At 40.1% G+C, this 23646-nt stretch overlaps 1 protein-coding gene across 1 annotated transcript in view; it reads left to right on the forward strand.

Moving 5' to 3' along the window:
• The window catches only part of MAGI2 (membrane associated guanylate kinase, WW and PDZ domain containing 2), a 747493-nt gene that overhangs the window by 172008 nt on the left and 551839 nt on the right, over positions 1-23646 (forward strand). The window contains exon 2 of the mRNA XM_066633432.1: positions 1444-1560. Coding sequence (XP_066489529.1) covers positions 1444-1560 — 117 coding nt within the window. The remainder of the gene's footprint in view (positions 1-1443; positions 1561-23646) is intronic.

Consider the following 23646-nt stretch of genomic DNA (forward strand, 5'->3'; position numbering starts at 1 on the left):
AATGGATCAAATGTCAGATGAAACTAAAGAAGTGGAGATTTTTGAAATGAGACAGGAGATGGAAAAAGCAACCGTTATTATCAGAATTAAGAATTTTAAGGAAGAAAAAAGGGAACTTTCAGAGAGCACATCGTTTCAAGAAGAGGAAGAATTTTTGGATTAAATCCAAAAAGAACAGAATGAAGAAAAAGAAAGAAGAAAGGGATTAAGAAATTTAAGAGAGTTAAGAAGAAATAGGTGGGAGGAGTAAGAAGGAAAACACCAACAAGATGGAGAACAAAGAAAGTACGAAGACAGAAAGTGAAAATGGCTGAACAATAAGTAGAATTTTTTCTTTTTGTAGATATTAATGGACCGAATTCTCTTTAGAAGTGAAGAGTATTCCATTAATTATATCAAATCAAAGCAGATGTAAATGAAAACAAACTTGGAACACAAATATTGCGAAAATTAAAGTGGTATTAAGATAACTAAAAGGGTTATGTTTTAAAAGAGAAATTATATAAAATATTTTATAGATGGTATTTAATTCCAGAAAAAATAGTAAAAATGTACCCTGGGTCATCAAACAAATGTTGGATAAGTAAGGAATTGAGGGAACTTTTTATTATATGTGGTGGATATGCGAAAATGCAAAGAAATATTGGAAAATGATATATAAACTGTTACAAGAGATATTGAAGTGTGTATTACCATTCAAACTGGAAACATTCCTCTTAAATGCAACATCAGAAATTAAGAATCAGATAAGAAATATTTTATTTTAAATATTAGTTTAGTGGCAAGAACAGTGTATAAGTAAAATTTGAAGCCTTTTTATGACTGGATAGATAATTTTAGATTAATAATTTAAACAATCAATTTTTTAATCAGTAGATTTACAAATATGATAATTTTTGGTATTGATGAATAATTTTGTTTTTAGACATTATCAATTTTTTTTTTCCTCTGGACTAATGTATGTTGTAATCGATGGCCAATACCCTCATGTGTAACCTGTGTAGTCTCAGCCCTAACCTATTTTTCCTTACCTGTATCTGTAATAAATAAATAAACTTCATTGCAAAAAAAAAAAAAAGATGAGTAGGTGGACCATGTGAAGTGGTACAGCAGAAGACAAACCTTGAGAAACACTGTGATAGACCAAACAGTAGTTTGGCAGAAACAAGGGGAGGGCTGTCCTTAGATTGTTACTTTCCATGAAGCATGCTGATCTGCAGGATTGTTGGCTAATATAGGGCTGTGTAGGAGGCACATATTTGAATCTGGGCCCAATTTTTTTTTCTTAGTTGCAAAATTATCCTTTCTGAAGTTGTATAGTCAGGGCATGACTATTTGAAATAATTGCAAGTGGAACTCAATATTTAATTTAAAAGTAAATAATCTGATTGATCTTTCTTCTTGTTTTTCTACTAATCAGTACATACTTTGTGACTTTACCAGGAGGCATTGTTGATAAGGATCTTCGTCACTACCTCAATTTACGGTTCCAGAAGGGTTCAGTGGACCACGAGCTACAGCAGATTATCCGAGACAACCTCTACCTCCGAACCGTGCCATGTGAGTCTGAGAAATGCCCCCCCATATGTATTGCTTTCTAATGGCTGATTCTTACAAGTGTTATAAGTGCTGTGATGAACTATCATCAGTTCATTCATCTGATGAACCCTTAGAGGGCTGCCTTCTAAGATGGTTTGGAAACTGCAATTAGTGTAGAATGCAGCTACCTGGGTGGTTACAGGGCTAGATATGAGTCTCCTGAACTACTGCTTCCCCAGCTACACCGGCTGCCCATTCGCTTCCAGTCCAGTTCAGTGTCAGTGTCAGTGCTAGTATTAACATTTAAGGCCCTCCATGATTTGGGTCCAGGCTATCTGAAAGATTGCCTCCTTCCATACGTTTCCAGCCTGACCTCTTTGGTCATCTGAGGGAGCTCTTCTACAAGTGCCAGATGAGAGGGGTGGTGGCTCAAGAGCAATCCTTCTCTGTAGTGGCACCACAGCTATGAAATTATCTTCCAGGGGAATTGAGAACTACAGGCGTGCACCACTTAACAACCATTCGCTTAACAATGTACTGCGTATATGATGGTGGTCAAAGCTCAATAAAGATGCTCTAAATGAAGCAATCGCATCTCCCATAGCCTGCAGCAGAGTGTCTGTTTACACAACAGAGAGGCTCTTAATGCACAGAAGAGGCAATAGGTCTCCTGTGTAGCCAGCAAGTGTCTGGCAGGGAGTGTCTGCACAACAAAGGCAATCTATTGCCAGTAACCTGTGCAACCAGCTAGTGTCTGGCAGGGAGCATCTGTTTACACAACAAAGGCAATAGATTGGACTGAATGTTCACTTAATGATCTAATGGCATAACAAAAGGTATCCGAGAATGTATCTCTGTCCTTAAGTGATGCACACCTGTACTCCTCCCTCATGGCTTTTTGGCAAGGTCTTAAAACATACCTGTTTCATCTGCCTTTTGATTGCTGAGAGGATATTCGTGTCCTGTGCCTCTAAAATATTGCTATGGCTTGACTGCTTCCCTGAACTAATTTGTTCCCGCAATGGCTCAACGAGAGATTTTCTGTTTTACTTTGTTTTGTTTCTAGGTTACAGTTTTATTGTTAGAATTAATGTTTTTAATGCTTTGTTTGATTCTCTTTTTTGGCTTTCTTTTTACATACTGTGATATTTGTACATTTATTATGGAGCTTTTTAAGTCACCTTGGGCATTTGCCTCGGCTGGGAAAGGCGGGATATAAACTTCTCAAATAAATAAATCATAGTGATTGTTGTTAATGTAATCATTTGAAAACTGTTTCTCTGTTCAGAGTGATTATTTCTGGATTATGTATTCTTGCATGGAGGCTGTCCCGAAAGAATTTTTGGATCCACAATGTGTTGAAAACTGTCCAAGTACACATGACTTTATTCTGTGTAAATACCCGAAGCATAAGCTATTGAAGGTCATTCCTGAGAACTGGAATATCCTAATCAGAATTCCATGGGCAGTTTTAAGGCCTCCCAGTTCTTGCAGGCTTTAGAGGGGGAAAAGCAAGAGATAAAGCTCAGAATGTGTAGATGGATAACCATTTGATAACAGATATACTGTTGATCTTAAATAATGTTGGTACAAAATGTTAACATTCTCAGCATTTTCAGTCTCTTTTGAACTTTCACTTGTAAGCATTCTTTGGTTTATTGTATTCTTTCTTGGCATGGAGAAAGATATATAAAATAAGAAATTGTATTTAAAATGAATCAATCTTAAGTAATATTGCAGCTTTGAAAGTACAAATGAAGATTGGTGCTTTTAAACCACCAGGGAAAGTGGTTTATCCATCAGAATAGTTGGTTTTATGTTGGAGGAGAATGGTTTAAAATATGTGATCAGTAGTATTGTAACTAATGGATGATTTGGAAGCTGCAACAGCATCTGTTTTCTTCTTTGAAGTTACCTTTAAAGTCAAGTAAGAAAGGAGCAATTGAGTAGTCTGGCTTGTTTAAAGTGAAAGATAAACATATGTAAGAACAGGTGTCAAGATGGAGTATTTGGTCTAGAGTATTTTAAGCTGTGTTTATCAGAAAACATTTTCTGAATGATCAGAAATATTATTCTCATAGGCTTGTGGTTAGATTTAATTTAAGAAGTATAGAAAATAATTTTAAAGAAGTAGGGCAATGCCAAAACCTGAAAAAAATGAGATGTAACCTTGGTACAAAATAGAAATGCTAAATGTGAGCTACTTAATGAACCACAGAAACTAAATGTATGCAGATTAGCTGATTTAGAGCTGTCTTAGAGCCTGATTTGCATACAAAAGGGATAACATTGGGCTCAAGCATGTGCCTGAACTATGGAACTTATTGATTAGTTGGTTCTTAAGTGTCTTAGGGCGCAATGCTAACCAACTTTCCAGAACTGGCATGGCTGTGCCAGTGGGACATGTTTTGCCTTCTGCAGCTGGGGGGCGGGGCAGTCATGGAGGCTTCCTCAAGATAAGGCAATGTTTGTTCCCTTACCTCGGAGTTGCATTGCCTTTACCTTGGTGCTGGAAAATTGGTTAGGATTGTGCCCTTAAGATAACATCCTGAGCTAATACTTGTATAACTACAAGCCACCCTCACTTCTCCTTTCTGACTCTCCTGAGGCCCCTGAAAAAACACTGCTGAGGGTCAAGGGACCCTTGGTAATGGCATAAGATGTGGCACAGGGAATTTCAGAGGAGGGGGATACTTGAAACCTGTGTGAGAGCCTACTTGCCTCTCTTGTAGCTTCCACTGCAATCTCTTCTTGGCAGTCTTCTGCATCTCATCCCATAATGTTGCTGAAGATCTTTTGCCCTTGACAAAAGGGGTTTTGGGGGAGTTGGAAGGGAGGGCTGGGATAGGAAAGTTGGATTGCACTCGTAACAAAGATTGCTTGTTGCATGAACATACGTTCGTTCAGGATGTTACCATAAGGCAACTGATGTGAGTAACTTTTGGTATGGACTTCTTTTCCTGCAGTGACATTCCTTACCATAGTATTCATACTAGAATGAAGGAAAGTATGATCCAACTGGCAGCAGCACAATCCTGGGGAACGTGTTGCTGCAAACAATACTTTTGTATTGCTGCAATACTGGCCCCTTAAGGGGCCAGACTAAATGTTTGCTTAACTGGTGGGTCATGACCAACCAGTTTGGGAACCACTGTTCTATTGTATAACAGGTTTTTTTTTGTTTGTTTTTTGCCACTTGGAGTGTTCTGACAATACAGTACATTTGTGGGTTGTCTAGAAAGTGCTTGTGGATGGAATGTACCATAAAATTAAATGACTGCTCTTAAATCTCCATTGTGGTGCTATCTAGTGGCACAGAAAACTATTTTTTTACTCTTGTTCTTAGAAGTGAAGTAGCTGACAGAACGGAGGCAAATTCCTTGGTCTGTGAATTCTTGTTGAGAGACTTTGCTGAAGGGAGCAAGTGCATTAATTTTCAAGCTAACTTTTATCACCATTAGTGTTTGAATTCAGTTGAAATGTATTGTGATAAAGGTATAAAGGGCTAAAGAACAAGATAAGGAGTAGTTTTAAAATTACTGTACTATAATAAACTAGGAAGACTGACCAGGAAATGGTTTATACTGATAGGAAAGCTTGGCAAAGCTTTGAGCATCAATCATGACAGATTTCAATTATTGTTACAGTGACGTGAATGACAGTAGCAAAATTTCTAAGTAGGAATGCATATTTTCAGAAATTGTGTTAAACTATAGAAGGAAAAATGGTTTATCACTATAGGGAACAGAAGTAAATGGTGGATCATGAAACTTTATTCAAAACACTTAAAAATACTTGTAAGGAAAAATATTCTCATAGCATCTGACTTTTAAATGAAGGCCTGATTAATGCAGGCTTCATGACAGTGCAGTTGTTGCTTCTTCAGTGTACCTAAAAGGTTTACCTAAAATGGAGTAGGATATGGGATTATGGAAAGTGAGCAAGAATAACAGGCTACATCAGTTATCATGAAATAATCCCATTCCTGGAAGGTGTCAAGTTAAAACCAAAGTTGTTGAAATCTTTCTTGTTTGCTGAACGAGTTCAGTAACTCAGGTGATAGCTACTGGGGAGAGGAAAGCAGGAGTTTTAAAAGAACTTTGATGAGATAGCAAATGTTATTGATGACTTGAAATTCAGCACAGAGATGTTGAGGGCAGGTAACATAAAATCCTAATAAAGTTCCTGCATCTGGCAGAGATGACAAAAAGTAATGGAATAGTACACAAATAGCTTATTAAGCAAGGTAGATTGAAATATAAATTTTCATGTAAGAATTCATTGTGTTGTTTTCAAGATATAAATCCCTAAATGGGATTCTGACTTGGTATGGATTCTAACTTGGCAGTAGCTTCTCTTATTGTGGCATTCTGCCAAAGATGAATGTAATTCTGTACAATTTCCTGAAGTGCCCCGAAGAAGAGCAAATTCTCCCTTGTATAAGAGCAGGACAGCTATATAGAAAACTTTCTTTTCCAGAAAATGACCTCATCAGTATTTGTGTGTTTTCTTTTGGGTGGCGGGGAGGGCGGCGGGGACAGGACATGGTCGATACTAAGGGATATCTGGGTTCTAACTCCATTGTTCAGTCATGAAGCTGACTTGGTTGTCTTAAGTAAGTCGCTATCTCAACTTGGAGGTGTCAAACATAATGGCTCTTTTTCCGACCCCCATGATAATTGGTAATCAGCAGAAACGACAGTGCTGAAAGGGCGGTGCCAAGAGGTACAATTATCATGTGTACCACTCTTTCAGTGATACTGATTCTATCAAGGCATTGGGAGGGAGAGAAGGAAGGAGGCCTCAGAAGGCAAGGGAACATTACAGGGAAAGGGGCAGACAAAGGGGGATGAGAAAGGGAGAAGGGAGACACTGCCAATGCACTAGGAAGCCTAATTATCATGCGGGCTGCCCTTTTAACACCACCGCTTTTGCAGAGCATCTCTGGACTGTTGAGCTGTGAAGTGACACCTTGGCAGAAGCAGCACTGCTGAAAGGGTTGCCTGTGGCTCTCTAATTTCTTAAAAATATTTACATATTTTCTCTTCTATCATTTGCAGCTAATGATTCCCTTGGTGAGAATAAAGTGCTTATTTCTGGTCACATCCTGCTTAATGATGTCACTTCAGGCCCTCTGCAGGCACCATGACTGCTGTGCAGCCTGCTGTATGAAACTAGTTTGACATCACTGCGTTAACTTATTCTAACTCCCCTGGGCTGTTGTGAAGATACACTGGTATTAACATATTCCACCCTCCTTGATGGAAAGGCAAAATGCAAATATGATACCAGTATTAATCTTTTAACTGTTTGCCATTTCATTGATGAGCTAGTTCCACAGAGCTGTAAAATAAATATGTAAATAGACTCTGTTTACATATTTATTTTACTGCTTAATAAAAGTCTCCTGCAATGCATTCTAATAAGTTTGGCTGCGCTTGCATGAATAAAGGGCCAGACAGTTCCAAAGGGCTTGATCACAAGAGTGTGTCCTATTTCTCTTCTGTATATAAATGGGAATGTATATAGCAGTGAACAGAGATACATTTCTCTCTTGTTTCCATGCAAACAGGATATTTACTGAAGTCATGCAGAAATATCCTAGAGTTCTTGTTCAAGGAAATCCAACAATGTTATCCTACGAGTTAGCCCTAACTCAAGACCTCTTGACATTGAAGGCGATGTACCAAAATGCTTATCCCCCTTATCCCTGGATCCAGTAGTGTAACCAGAGGGGCAGTGGGACGGGTAAGTACTGCAGTAAGTGAGCAACCCCTCCCATTTACTCATTCACTGTCAGAGCCATTCCCCAGGCCTCCTAATGCCTTATAAGTCAAACATCACTTCCAGTTTTACAATTAAAAAAAAAGGAAATGACTTTTTTTACTCTAAGACTCAATCTTAGCCCAACAGATGCCATGGATGGATGTGTTCAGCCTCTGCGGGGCTCAGAGGACCCTCTGGAGGTGAGAAAATGGAGGCGAGGGGGCCCACGGAGGGGCGAACCCAATTCTCATATAAGTGAATCCATGGATACGGGATCTGCAGGCACAAAGGCCCCCTCTACTTGGATCTTTTTGGATTCAACATAATATGATTCAGAACAAAAGAGAAATGTGACAATTGCAAAGAAACAATGTCATGGCTAAATTAAGAAATGATATATAATGAGTAAAAATGTCAAACATTAGCAGATGTTCTGACCAAAAAAACACACTGTGGGCTAGATATGGCCCCCGGGCCATAGTTTGGAAACCCCTGGCCCGTAAAAACAAATATGGTGCTGCCATTCCCTACATATACTATGCAAGAGAAGGAATTGAGTGGGGGATAGTCAGATGTGGAGGGATGAAGGGCAAATTAGGAAACATCGAAGGCTGGCACAGAGCCCCACAGAAGGAGTGGGAATAAGCCTTGTAAGAAACATCATTTTGGTAAACTTGGCTGGGTCTGTAAACATTTTTCTACTGAAGTAGATTTTGAGGAATTCTTTAAAAGAAAATTTAAGTGGCTTTGCAAATAGCTGAGACAGAAATTCATGTAAAAATCTAATACCCTCTCCATTAGATTATACTGTCTCAAAGATAGATTCTGAAGAAGCTCTGTATGCCATAGAAAACAGTTTATGTAATGCATTATAAGCTATTTTTGCCTCTTCCAATTATTTCAAGGCTTTTGGCAAAAGTTTCGAGTTGCTTTAATTGCACTCTAGCTGATTGTGCTAAGACTGTGGAATGAGTATGTCTTACTATTTTTCATTATGAGTATTAGACACGTGTATATACACACTGTCAGCGTGAGTACCTAATAATTCTCGTTATGAATCACCAGAAAGGATTTCAGGTTTATTATTTCCTTACTAATTTTAGTTCATGGTTTTAGTGCATGTCAGATTATTGCTTATAATCATAGGTTTCTGCTTTACATTGTGAGACATCATCTCTGTCTCTCTCTCTCTCTATGGAAGGGAGGGAAGGTGAATGCTAACTTTACAAAGTATGTTTCAACTTGGAGTAACAAAAGTAATTCTAATTAAAGATTTATCTGACTGTACAATTAGTGCTGGGAAAGTACAGTAAGATACATATTAATAATAGGTTGAAAGTGGTATGTTTACACTGGCATATCTTGGGAGATAAGTGGCCAATCCTGGTAGGATACAAGTAATAACTGCAGCAGTGTTGCAAGACAGCAGTCTTGATGATGTCCACAAGCAGATACTGAAATGCCAGGATTTTAAGAGGTTTACCTCACATTAAATAGAACATAGATATTAGCATGCAAAGTCCTAATTCTAACAAACAGAAGATTCATTCTATGATGAAAAGTCAGCTGTCTTGCCATTGGCCTTTATGTTGCTAGAAGCAGGTTTTTGTTCTTTGCCTCTTAGGCCAATCATTTTACAGTTTTATCTCACACTAATTGCAACAAAAACAGCTTGTGTATTTTTTTATACCTAGAAAGATATCCTGACCAACATATTCAAATCTACCAAAATTTAAGTGTAGAAAGGTCTGCCATTCGGGGATACAATGTTTCATTTGTTCTTCTCAGCAACCTTCTGGGGTGTCCCTTGGAGGAGTCAGGAACCTCTGCACAACCTGGAAGTGAGTCATTAGTGCTATTTTTAGCCAAGAGAGACTTGGAAACAGCACAATTTGACTACGTCAGGGGTGCTCACACTTTTTTGGCTCGAGAGCTACTTTGAAACCCAGCAAGGCCCAGAGATCTACCAGAGTTTTTTTTACAATGTTCGCGCCATCATAACATATAACATTTATGTGTACAATGTATGTTGGTGTACCTTGAGCCCCACTGGGTATAACAGGACTTACTCCTGAGTAGACATGCCTAGGATTAGGCTGTGAGGCTGCAATCCTAGCCACACTTACCTGGGAGTAAGCCCCATTGAGTACAATGGGCCTTACTCCCGGCGTTTCCTCCCAGAGGCACCTGAAGGGGGGGGGTCGGCACTCTGCGATCTACTCATTTTGCCTCGCGATCTACCGGTAGATCGCGATCCACCTATTGAGCACCCCTGGACTACATGAAAGTAAGAAGTACAATTGTTGTGCTTTTCCCCCCTTCTTTAAAGGGCATTTAATTTGTGACCCTGGTATCCGCAGTGTGTTAAATCTGTGGGTGCCAGGTCTGCAGATACCATGGTTGCATCTGTGTACTGGCAGTGCAGTTGTGAGTGACATATAGTGAGAGCGTATCTAATATGGGGACAGACCCTCTATATGGTTTCTGGAGGGGTTTTAAAACGTTTTTTATTCCACTTGGTTTTTGTGGAGGGAGGGACTTCTTCTAGGGACTCATTTTTCATTTAACACCTAAAGATCTTTGGTTACTGATTTTATATGATATGTAATTATATGTTGCAGCCTTTGTATGTTTTAACTGTTCCAGCGCTGTTTTAATTGTTTCAATCAGTTTTGTTTTGTTGTTTTTACTGTAAGTTGTATTGTATTTTTATTGTTGTACATAATTTTGAGTGCTGGAAAAGTAGGAGAAAAATCTTTTAAATAAAAGAATCTGTAGATTTGATTTTTCAGAAATAGAATAACGTATTTTCAGTTATGTAGAATAGCATGCAGTTGAGTTGACATTATAACCACCGTCCTTTAAATATATTACAATCTTGAAACTAATATGCAACATTTTGAAGGAATTTAACTAGGTCACTTTATACAGCTCAGGAAAAAATTGAATTAAAAATGTTGGCTTTTCTGTACTACTTTTAAAATAAAACCTTGCCTTGAGTTCCTTGCTTTGAAAAGACCAAGCAAAAGACTCCTTAGTCATTGCAAACCTTTTCAGATGGGTCTGGTTTACATTTCAAGTATAAGTAGCAGAGACATCACACATCATGCATTCTATATAAAGGCTTAATTCTCCTTCCGCTAGCATTAAGGATAACATGATTTATTTCAGTGAATGCTAGGACAGGCTCATGCAGCTTAAATCACCATTAAGTTTTCATAGATAGGTGTAAACTTGTGTAAGAATTATTGTAGAATTGTACTTCTGTCACTATGTCCTCTCTTCCCATAGGTGGCATTTCAAAACCAATTTGATGTAGAAAGATATTTCAGTTGCACTAAAAACTTGTGCAATATTGATTGTCACATAGGTTAATTATTCCTCTCTGAGGATTTCTGGAGAACCACAACACTATGTAGATCCTGTGAAGACCAAGTGCTAGGCATACTTGCTTGAGTATTTTCATGACAATGACCTTTAATTGTACTTAGCATTTGTATAGTTGCATTTTGTGCATTCAGTACACCCCCTGACTGCTGAGTTAAAGCTTCCCTACCTCTTGCCATTATCCCCATCCAGCTTGGGTCTGCCTGTACAGGTGGAGCCTATTTATCCGTGTTAGTTCCATTCCATAACTCGGTGCGATTAACAAAAAACGTGTTGTGCTAAATTCCATAGAGTTACGCAGATACACTGCAGCCTGACACTTCTGGATGGAAGGAAACTAAGGCAGCTGTTATCAATCCCCTCCGCTTTGTACTCAGCCCTCCCCAGTTGCCAGCTGCCTGGCTTCTTTCACATGGGATGCTGATCTTTTAAGAGTCCAGCCCTATGCATTTCTACTCAGAAGTAAACCCCATTCCAGTCAATGGGATTTACTCCCAGGAAAGTGTGGAGAGAATTGTAGGCTATATGATTTGCTTGGTGGGAAGGCTTGCTTGTGTCGGTGATTGCCTGCACCATGGAGGGGGGGGTGTGTGCTTTGGTGATTGCCTGCACCATCTCAATGGGGGGAGGAATTTGGCAAACACTCCCTGGGTTTTTTAAAGCAATCCCCTCTGTTGCTACCACACCTGTCCCTGTGTGAGTGAGTGTGTGTGTGTGTGTGTGTGTGTGTGTGAGAGAGAGAGAGAGAGAGAGAGAGAGAGAGAGAGAGCTCCACCTTGCTGCACATTCTGGCTACAGAGTTTTTCAGCTCCCCCTTCCCCTCTTCAGCCTCTTTGCTGGCTCAGGGGCTCCAGGAGTGTTACTGTTCCTTTGCAAGGGGAACCTTTTCCAGGGCTATTTCCCTGCCTGGGCTAGGCAGAGCCTTTTTGCAGTGTTTTGGGCTGCCTAGAAATGGATGGAGACGCCAGTGCAGGGCATAGGAGGCAAAGGTGTGTGTGACTTTTGGTTCCCCCACCCCATTCTTGTTGAGACAAATCCACAGATAAAAAATCCGTGGATAAATAGGCTGCACCTGTACATGCTATTTAATAAGGATGGGCCAAGACTCGGATGACTCAGACTCTACTTGACTTGTTTGGACTCGAGTGTCAAAAACATGGAAGCTAGCTCGGGACTTGGGGGTTTTACCTTTGAAATGAAAAGACTCAAATATACTTGATTCCAGACTTGCTTTTGGTGTGCTTGCGACTGTTTTTGTGTGTGCTTGCTTGTTTTATTTCCTGCTACTTCTGAGGCTTGACTCGCTTTTCAAAAGGACTTGAGTAAAAATGATTCGAAAGTCATTTTCTCATTGGCTCTGGATGAAGGGGCAAGGAGCACAGAAAGGGGGAGGATGTGAGCTTAATGCTCACTTTTAGCAGGCAGACAAGAGGATTAATGTTTCACAATTGGTTGGAGGGAGACAGTGATGATGGTAGTGGCAACCTCAGGATTGAAGGGCACCCAGAATTTGCCATTCTCTCACCCTCCATAATCCACTGCTTATGCAACCCTCATTACTTCACCTGGGCTACTTTGGGGCTCTCAGCAAATGCTCTATGTGGCTGCTTGATGCCAGCCTGGACCCCTCCCCATCAAAATTTAGGACATGAGATCTGTTTGGTTAGTCAGCATTCAAACACAGCAAACTTAGGCACAGATAGGATAGAGCATTGACCTGTGGGAGATCTACAGCAGCCTCAGGTTGTAAAGGGAGATTTTCAGTGGTGATCAGTAATTTAAGATTAAAAATGGAACAAGCAACCATGTGTGAGAGATTTGACTGGGGTTTCAGATCTCCAGACCTGATCATTTCTTTTTCTTATATGCATGGAAACACACTCCTTCAGGTTCTTGCAGTCTAGTCATGGAAGCTTCTATCAATGTCTTTTATTTAATGTTGAACTATCTTGTGAGTTGTAGTCCACCAAGCTAATCACTTCTCTCTATTTTGCTCTTATCCTCTCAGCAGTATATAAGCATCTTGAGTTTTATCCTTTTTAATCATTCCCCAAAGTGCAGCAGAAGCAGGAATTAATTTGATTCCTTTTGCCCTTGCTTGCATTTTGTTAAAATAGTATAACGACTTTTCTGTGTCCCCTGGACACTGCTGTAATGTTTGTAGTGTCCTAATTTCCTTTTGCTCTGTAAATTCCTTGTGGTGTTTTTAAAGATGTGCTGTACACAAAAGCAGTGATACTTCAAAGCTGAAACAGCAGCAGATCAATTTAGTCAGGTCCCTTAAATTAGAGAACACAAAGCACTTCATGCTGCTGGCCAGGAGGATTAATAAAAGCACAAGATTATACTGAAGAGGAAACATGAATAATTCTTAGAAATGACTCCTAGCCTTCATGATTCAGAAGCAATTTTCAGAAGTGCTTAAATATTTCTCATGCTTTATTTCTTCGTCCTCAGTCTTGCAATAGCATGCAATCAGAGCCCCATTCGTTTCAATCTCCTGCTAAATTGCTTTGCTTCTTTCGCTATCATTGTTATGGCAAGACTGTGCCATGGATTGCTTGATTTTAGGTGTGAGTAACTCCCATTGCTTACAGAGCACTGTCATTTGGTTAGGAGAGCCACTGTATCTGTATTTCAGTGTATAACCTGCAATTCAAATTGTTGCTTATCTGTGAAGCCACTGAGTAACGCTGGGCAAGTGAAGCTTTCGCATAGCCTAAGCTGCTTAATGTGAAGTTAAAAATGCCATTCTGATCTCTTTGCAGGGGGAAAGTGTGTTACAAACATATCTCTGTTGGACCTCAGTCTGATCCATTTTTTCTCTTTCCATAGTGTACATATGCTGGTAAACAGATTGGCCAAAGGCTGATGAATTGGGTGACCTTATCTTTCAACTTCATCTCTTTGACCATCTTTGTTTTATTTATTGCTGGCAAACTATGGAACTGTGGATAAAAGTAATATGAATACAGCACAATTGAAGTAAAATTATGCTGTCAACTTCAGTTGTACACATTGTTCAGAATGGCATCCATCACAGAAGGCAGGTGCAAGTACATTTATCGGGGTACATACCTTAAAGCAGAGGCCTTAGAAAATGAATGGAAGAAGAGTGGGTTTGCTAGTTCTAGGCTACAGTTTAATACTGATGTGTCACACATGTCATAGTTTGCCAGTTCAGACGTAATGACAAGCTATGGCTTCCACAAAAGTGGAAGCAACTCATTAAAGTGAATAGTGGAGAGAAAGAGGGCGCATGTAAGGAGCAGCACATGAGCATAAGTTGCTTTCATGTCATGCTGAACCATGGTTTAAATGACTAACCTAAATTAAACCAATGTTAATGATAAACTTTGATCAAATATTACTGGATTTCTGTCACTGTACAATGTGGTATCAATATCACGTAGCAGATAAGCTTATCATTTAAACCACAATAGTTGCAATACTAGGCTTCTTTGTGCAAAGATCAGTTGCACTTAAACATCCAGTATGGTGTAATGGCCGCAGTGTTGATTTTTAGGCATACAAAACACAGGTTTAAAATTTACACACACTTATGAAGTTCACTCACCTATGAATCACTCTTTCTCCACCTAAAAACTGTCTCATAGGATTGTCATGAGGCTAAAATGCTAGTCAAAGCTACTTGAAGATAATACAATTAAATATGCTGGGATAATATGTTAGGATAATACAATTAAATATGCATATTTCATGTTGGCTACAGCTTTTGTATTAACCCAAGGTGAACTAATAGCCTAGACAAGCATTCAGAACTTAATATCCTTGGTATTATACAGAAACAGTAAATATTTTATATTAGTTAAGTTGGGATTTTGGAAAGCCTTGCTCAAGCCTCACTCAATCCATGAAACGTATTTATCAGGTGGCATTGGGTAGGGCATGGTTTTAAACTATTTTACAGACTGCTTGTGGTGATAAGTATTTTAAAATGCTTGTATGGCTTATATATTCTGAATATAAAATAAATACAGTGGGACCCTGGTATCCATGGATCCAGCATCCACGGATTTGACTTACCATGGGTGGCAGTGGATAATGGGGCCTCAGGGTAAATGTACTTAAAAACAAAAAAAGCATCAAAACCAGCACTTCTACCTTGGCATGGTGAAACCGTGCAGCTTCCAAGGCTGTCAGGGCTAAAAATAGTCATGATTTCCAGTCATGCCAAGGTTTTTCTCTCTTCCCAGCATCACTATGCCTTATTCAGCTACTAGATGGCACTAAATGTTATGTGCTACCAGATGTGGGTCTTTAGAGCTATTTTTAGCCCTGAGAACCTTGAAATGACCCAGTTCCACCATGCCAAGATAGGAACACCAGTTTAGGTGCTTTTTTTGTTCTTAAATATATTTCCACAGTATCCATGGATTTCAGAATCTGTGCAGGATTACAGAATGGAACCCCCACGGATACCAAGGTCCCACTGTAACAAAAATGTTGGAGAAGAACACTGACTTGTTGAATTACATAATATTTCTGAATTAGGATTCCTGGTAATTGCATGTGAAATTGTTCATTTGCCTCATTCATATTCATTCTAGACAATGTTTTAAATAAACATGGTTTTAGTTGTAAAATTATCTGAATGCAGCAACCTTTACTCCCAGCCATTACAGGTTTTCTTATTACTATTTCCATGGTAAGAGAAAAAAAATATAAGATCTGACACAAGCAAGCTAATTTGGGAAATAATCACTAAGCTATATTTACTATAGGTGCTCTTCAGGGACAAATGACTCTTCCCAAGGTCACTGTAGTGTCACTTGCTGGATTTTGTATTTTACAGTTAGCAAAGGCTGCAGTCCTGTAGTTCTGACTCCATAAGAAGCTTTGCATTGGTATATTAGCAGTGTGTTTAAATACTATTATAGTAATAGCTCTATTAACCTATTCACCGTGAACTTCTTTTCATAGTACAGAAGGAGTAAATGCTTACAAACAAACAATTTCCAGTTGTAGAATCAGCTACTTTATGTACAAACAGATAAACTGTATCTTTGTTCAAGGCCAGAGAGTTTTGAGGGAAAGGACTGTAATCAGAAAGCAATAAAATTGATATTTAGAAGATTCATGACAATTTTTTGTGGAAAAGGATGTTTACAATTTTATTCTCCAATGTTAGTCTTGTAAAAATGGTTTTACCGCAGTTTTTACAGTTAACCATTTTAGGGTGCAATCCTAACTTGCGCTGGAACAGGCAAGCCAGGAGGCTTGCACTGTATCCAGCGCAGGACTGTGGCCAGCAGCGGCTTAGCCAGAGGCAAAGGAAACTCTTCCCCTTACCCCTGGGTAAGGGCTGCTGGTCCTAATGGGTCTCCTGAGGTGGCACAAGTCCGAGGAGAGCGGAGCTGCTTGAAGTTACTCCGTTCTCCCTGGGAACAGGGGTTGGGTTCTGGCATAACTGCTGGATCCCAGCCCCGCCTCTCGCTCCCCACCCGCCCACTCCTGGGGCCGCCCATCGCCCTCCCTCCCCCCGCCCAGGAACACTGGGCCAGCCAAACTGACAGTTAGGATTGCACCCTTAGCTTATCACACATTCTACTACCCCACTTTAATAGCTGATGCGTATTAAAAAGTTGGGGCTCAATGGTAGAACAAACACTTGGCATGCAGAAGGTTCCAGGTCTAGTACCTGGCATCTCCAGGAAGGGTAGAGAAAAATTCGTCTTTGAAACCATAGAGAGCTTCTGTCAACCACTTGTCAGCTGTACTCAGCTAGATGGACCAATAGTCTGACCAATAAGGCAGTTTCCTATGTAAAGTTTCTTTACATCTTTGTGATAATACAAGCTAGCCCAGCATGAGTTACAGGTTGAGTCTCAGTATCCACAAGGGTTCTGTTCCCAGGACCCACAAGGATGCCAAAAATCACGTTAAAGGAAATCAGTTTAAAAAACAATGTCCCTTTACTCAGCTGTTTAAAAACAACCTTGCTGACCTTTGTGATGCTAGACAGAGGCATCAGACAATTATTCTCTCTCCAGATGCTTAGAAAGGCTTCACTTTGAAATATTGACCCCTCCCTTCACCTGGACGGTGGGGAAAGAATGCAAAGAAAGAGGAGGTGATGATCACTTGTATTCTTTCACATGCTTGGGGGGGGGGTCGCTTGCCTGGGAGTGGTTCTAAGTACCTGAACAGAGAATGATTGATGGTTTGTCTTCCAGCTGCCCTCTCCCCCATTAACAAGGCTATTGTTGAACAACTTTTTCCTTTAATTGAAAGGTCCCTTCTCATGGAGATAAAACCTTGGGTGAAGAATTCATGGATAATTAGGTTAGACCTGTATCTTGTCTTGGAGGAGCTTGGTCATCTGTAGTTATGGGCAAGCTCCCTCCATAGCCCTCAGACTAACTAAAAAGTGACCCGATAACTTTTCTCCAAAAATGGTAAACAAATCAGGTTATTTTCCAAGACACTCCAAAGCTCAGAAAAGGAACTCCCTCTCTGGTGCCTCCCTCTAATTCTTATCAAATACTTACTTTCCCATCTGGGTAGAAGCATCAACTCTCATTTATCCTCATAAGAACAGCCCCACTGGATCAGGCCATAGGCCCATCTAGTCCAGCTTCCTATATCTCACAGCAGCCCACCAAATGCCCCAGGGAGCACACCAGATAACAAGAGACCTCATCCTGGTGCCCTCCCTTGCATCTGGCATTCTGACATAACCCATTTCTAAAATCAGGAGGTTGCGCATACACATCATGGCTTGTACCCCGTAATGGATTTTTCCTCCAGAAACTTGTCCAATCCCCTTTTAAAGGCGTCCAGGCTAGACGCCATCACCACATCTTGTGGCAAGGAGTTCCACAGACCAACCACACGCTGACCAACACACACGTTTAGTTTATCCTCAACTAAAATGGATAGCGTGTACTTATAATTTGTTTTCCATTGGATTTATCTGTCCTTCATTGCATATGAACTTTTCCTTCCTGAATGTGTTCCTGTTTATTTTGGATATTCCTATTCTTGGTACTCTTGTCTAAACAACTTATCATACATATCAAAAACAGTTAATGAAATATATCTTCAAATGCCTGAAGTTGCTCTGTTTTTCTAGAGTACAAATGGTATTCAGGGAACTTACCCCTTTTTAGAAATTACAATAAATGTTGTTTGCTTACAATTACAGTAGTTACAATTACAATAAATGTTATTTGCTCCTTAATGCTGTTCTGAATTAGATGGCAATCCCTGTGAAAAAGAAAACAAAAGCTCAGCTCATCTGAGAAATTGGACTGTGTGGGGATAAGGGAGTTGCTGCTCAAGGTCCCAGCTTAGGAGGATCTGGCTTGAAAAGTTCCTTGTTGATGGTTTTGGGCTCTGCATTGCTCATGTTCCTCTGCAGGTGCTGCTGCTGACCTTCCAGGTTAAGTTAGCTTCTCATCTTTCTCTGTTTCAGAACCCTGGTTACCTCTTAAGACCAGGGTCATGGCTACTTATATGAGTTTTGTGGTTAGTGACTCTTCTTAAAGTTTCTGGATGCACCAACCTACCATTTCCTCTTCTCCTTCTGCTCCATTTTGCTATCCCTTTTTTGAATAGGCCAGTGGTTCCCAAACTCTGAGTTGTGGCTCCCTGGGGAGCCACGGAAACCAAGCAGGGGAGGCATAGAATCCTCACAAAGAACCTGCTGCCCTATACAGTGTATAGGATTGTAGCTCTAAGGGGGAAATGCGTCCAATGGCCCTGTAGGTTAAGGGAGCCACCAGCTGAAAAAGTTTTGGAACCACTGGAATAGGGAGTGAGAATAGGGAATTTTGAATAGGGAGTGAGAAGAGGAGCAGTAGCAGAAGCTGGTCCACCCAATACAGAAATATGCCTCTGTCAAACTCAGTATAGGAAATAAGTAATTCCAGATCCTACAAACATATAGATCAGGCCCTGTAGATGTAGATCTGGGATGGGCAGACTTTAAGCTTCCTGGAACTACTTGTTTTCTACATCCTCCTGGAGTGTTGGCCATAATGACAACTTGGGAAGGTTAAACCTCTCTGTTTTGGTTATTTTTACTTACATACACTTTCTAAACAAAAACCAAGGCCCCAAACCCTCTGTATTGCACTTTGCTCAATACTCATACTCCAAACATGTCTGGGCTAGGACTTGAACCCAGATGCCAGGGAGGATACAAAGAATTCAAATCATTGAGACACAGGGAGGGTGGGTAGAAGATTCAGAAGTGCCATCAGATCACCACCAAACCTACTGATATTTCTGAAGTTCCTTCTGCTTTTTGCTGGTATAGGTACTATGTGGTTTTGGTCCTGTACTTTCAACAATAATCATTAATTTCAAAACTCAGTTTGATATCTTGGTTATTGTCAAATACATTTTATTTAAAAATGTAACTTAATTGGACTCAGTCAATACGCAGGTTGTCAAAGTACTTTTTCCAAGCATAAAAGTGCATTTAGCAGGAGAATTAAGGGCAGTACGGAAAGGAATATCAAAATCTGTTAGAAAACAACTACTGGAGAGAGACAAATGAGATGGGGGAAAAACAAAAAGTTTTTGAGAAAAAGAAGCTTCTATTAATGTGAAACTGTTCCAGAGCTACTTGAAATGAGGAAGATGCTTTGAGATTAAAGTCTGATACTATTGTGCCTGTTAAATTCAAGAGAATGAAAACACAGTATAGAAACAAACAGAATACCAAGTCTGTAGTAGTTGTAGGTATGAATGAGGAAGTGTTTTCTACTGCTGTACTCCTTAGCAGAAGACAGGCAAGACATAGTGTAGAGGCTGAAAGATAAATCAATGCTGCTTCCCAAGAGGCCATGGAATATCTTATCAGATATTCCTGGTCAGATATTCCTGCCACTGTGGCAGAAAATTGCATAGCACTGGTACACAGAAGATATTTCTTGATCTGTTTTATTTTTGAAAGGTCCATTTTGAACAACTGGAATGTTGATCCCCAAAGTTTCAGTTCTGTTTGAATTTCTGCAGTAACCTTTTGTCCTGTTTCATGTTCCATGCCTCTTGACAACTTTCATACATGCACAGAATATACAATCACATGACAAAACCCTTTCCATTGATTCTTTATTTTTCACTTTTTAACCAAACACTCCTTTGTAATTCATCTCATCCTAAAGCACAATTGTATTATATCTTTCTCTTTGCCTCTAGAGGGGGCACACGGGGGGGGGGTACAGATCCAATCTGCAGTTAACTGAAACCACAGATACAGGATCCACAGTCATGGCCCTCCCTGTATATCCAAATAAGTCTTTGATGATTTTTAAAATATATTAAACAATTTTTTTTAAGTTCAAGTTGGTTCAAAAACCAATCTAATTTGCAACTGACACATTTTCAGGTTGTGAAAAACAACTCTCAGTTGCAACTATACTTTCTGCTTTCCCTTCCTCCCTACCTCAGTTTTTGAACCTCAACGAAACCAACGGAAATGTTTAGATTCATGCTGATGGCAGTCAAAATAGTAAGTGGCGTTAGTGTGATATACTAACATATATCGCTCTTGGTTAGCCGCGCATCACTTTCCAAATCATGGCTTTTTTCTTCCAAATTCCATTATAATTTAGAATGGTAAGTTTTACATATGATGTTTTGAAATAACTGAATTGTATTCACATGGGACATTGCCATAGCCGGCAAGGGGGGTAATACATCACATGATCACATGATGGGGTGCCATGTGAGGCTCAGCCAAGATGGTGGCCACCACATCTTACTGTTTTGATCTTGGTCAGGGACCACTTAGAAACTAAGAGGCAGTGGTGGGAGGAGGGTGGAAGCAAGGAAGGAGGAGGAAGAGGTGGTCGCCAGATTGCAAAAGCACGGTATCCTGAGGGAACCCAGAAGTGATATCATGGTGTTGCAGTTGCCAAGGTTCTGGGTCCCCTAGTTACACCACTGTCATGGGATAGGGTTTCAAGCAGCATATCCAGCAGATGAATTAATACTGCAGTTAGGAATATCTAGTGTTCAGTTTTCTAAGGATGTGCTTAATAATACTGTATTGGTATGGGGGGAAAAGTCTTATCAATCTGCAAGAATTCTTTAGTGCTTCACAAAGCTAATACTGTCATTTATTGTCTGCTAGACTTTGCATTTTTGAATTCATTTTTTTCCCTCCTGCTTTTAAGACTAATATTTACTCAAGGTATGTTTTTAGAAAAAATGGCTGCTTACACATGATAAAGATCTTGCTGTATGCAAAAATGGTATTTGTGTGTGACTCGCTGTACAATGTGAATAGGAATGTATGTGTTTGTATTACAGTAAGTACACCATTTTTATTTGGGCCAAAGGTCTTATAATTATTTGTCACCTGTGACATTTAATAAGCACCAATATGTTTCTCTGTTTGTCATCCTAAGCTTTTCCTCTCTACTATTTCTTGTACATCTCTACAAATATTGAATACACTTCTACATTGGATACAACTTGTAGAGAATATCCTTTTTATTATTTCCTTTTATGGCACCAAAAGCATTTGCAACATAAACCTACTGGTCTTTCTTATTTGAAGGATATCTGACAAGATCCAGATAGAACAGTTATTGCCTTTATAATGTTTAATGACAGTGTATAATGTCAATATAATAACATTATACTTGCTTTAAATATTAGATAACTAGTTTGGCAGTAGCCAAACCTCTGTGTCTAATGTCAAGAATGCCCCAGGCAAAAGTAACTTTCTTAGGTTCCATTCTCAGCTCTTGATTTCAGATTGTCAGCACATAGAATTCACTTTGATTTGAGTACAGGTTACTTAGGATTAAACTAAAAGTTGTATACTAGAAATCTTTCTATATCTCTCAAATAATGTTTTGTCAAGGAGCAGCCTGAAGCTGACTGAAATCTTCAGTAATGAAACTTCCTGGTCTCTCTGCTTTGCCATGCTTAACCTTCTGACCAGCACAGCAAATCAGTTTATGTAAATTATTCTTGGGTTTGATCATAATTAACGGCTAAATATCTCCGTTTAAGAAGGATGTAATGCTTAATAAAAAAGCAATCATACTGTAACTTTTTCTGAAAGCATTTCTGATTCTCTTGATCAACAGGCCATAGTTGCCATGGGAACAGAGTAGGGATACCCGTGCATCTGATGAAAGGGGCACACTCCTTCCTATGTTCTGTCTCTGCAGGAGCAGTTATTCATTATACACATTGTCTCAAAAAGGCAAATGATGTTGAGTTGGGAGGAGATCGTAACACAGCCCTTGTGCACGGTCCCTGGAAGGACTGTGAGAAGGTGCAGAACTGGATAAGAGAAGGGAGTGTGTGAAGTGAGGTGACAGCATGACTTAAGTTTGGAGGAAAGTAAGCTCCAGATTCAGATGAACTATAGGGAACCTTCAGTTGTCTGCCCTAATATGACGAGATCTACCCCTGAAATGCTCGGAGACAATATGGGTTGGCAGGTATGGAGGTTACAAGAGTAATTTTCTATTCTGCATGCTTCCAAAAGACAATTATGGAAGCCATGAGTTTTACTATAGTTTGAGCCATACATTCTTGAGATAATTTGAGTGCACAATTCATCACATCACTGCCACACTCTCAGTATGGATATGTGAATTCATTCCCAAAGTGACTAAAATAGATGTATGCTGATTCACAGTGACGTGTGTTTTTAATAAGGGAAGTTGAAGCAAACTCATTTTAGTGGACAGTTTGGTAATGAGAACATCAAAAAGCCCTGCTGCCTACCATGTCCATCATCCTGATTCCTGCAGGGACTAAGCAGATGCCTCTAGGAAGCCCCCAAGGAGGACATCAAGGCTATGGCCTTATCGTGCTCTTGCCTCCCAGCAACTGGTGTTTAGAGCAATACTGCCTCAGAACATGAGGCTGAATTAGCAATCATGGCAAAGGACTGCTTCTTGGCCTTTCCTCCATGAATTTGTTGGCTTCCTTTTAAAGCTATGTAAACCCATCAACCCATCTCCACACCTTTTTAGCAACTGACGCCATATGCTAATTATGTGTTGTGTAAAGAAGCATGTTGTGTTTTATCTCCTGCATCTCCTGTCAAATCAACTTCACTGATTCTGTTATGAGAGAGAGGAAATAATTCTCTGTATCAGTCTTTTCCACACAATACATCTTTTTTCTAACATTCTGTTGTATCAAGTCCTTTTTTATAAACTAAAAAAATTGAATCCTTCCTCAACATAATTTGTACCGTAGATAGTGCCGTAGTACGTGGAATTTTTGCTAAGTAATCAAGCTCCAATTCGCCTTATCTCCGGGTCAATCAGAGGGCAGAACCTTTCAACTCTGAACAGGTTCTTGCTAAAGCAGGCTCATTTGTTTCTATAGTAGTGGTTTTCACCAAGAGGAGGGGACCAGAGGAGGCAGGCAGCAGCCCCTCAAGGGAGAAGCAGCTGCTTTGACTCTCACAAGGCAGGGGGAGGAGCAGCCGCTTTGCATCTTCTGCTGTGAGCAAGAGGAAGGCTGCACCCGATCCTCCTTTACCTGGGAGTAAGCCCTGTTGACTATTATGGGGCTTACTTCTGAGTAGACATGCCTAGGATTGGGTATCAAGTCCCTTGCCTGCCCTGCCTGCTGACTGGGCAACCAGAAAAGCCTGGAGGAGGTCTGGGTGGAGTGAGAAGAGGGAGCCAGGGGCAGGCAAGCAGGTAGGAAGCCAGCCACTCTGCTAAGGCTACGACCCTAAGAATAGGCTGGCTGAAGTCCCTTTTCCTTGCCACAGTTGCCTGCAGCTCCCCAAATCGACCCTCCCTGCCTCGCCTTTGCCTTTCAGAGGAGGGGCGTTGGGCCACAATCCTCTCCACACTTTTCTGGGAGTAAGTCCCATTGACTATAATGGGACTTACTTCTGAGTAGACATGCCTAGGATTGGACTTTTTTTATGAAATACAGGAGCAGACGATGGGGGGGAGAATGTGAGGCAAATGATTCTGGACCCTTGGAAGG

This window comes from Tiliqua scincoides, chromosome 7 (genome assembly GCF_035046505.1).
Source record: "Tiliqua scincoides isolate rTilSci1 chromosome 7, rTilSci1.hap2, whole genome shotgun sequence".
NCBI classification, from domain to species: domain Eukaryota; kingdom Metazoa; phylum Chordata; class Lepidosauria; order Squamata; family Scincidae; genus Tiliqua; species Tiliqua scincoides.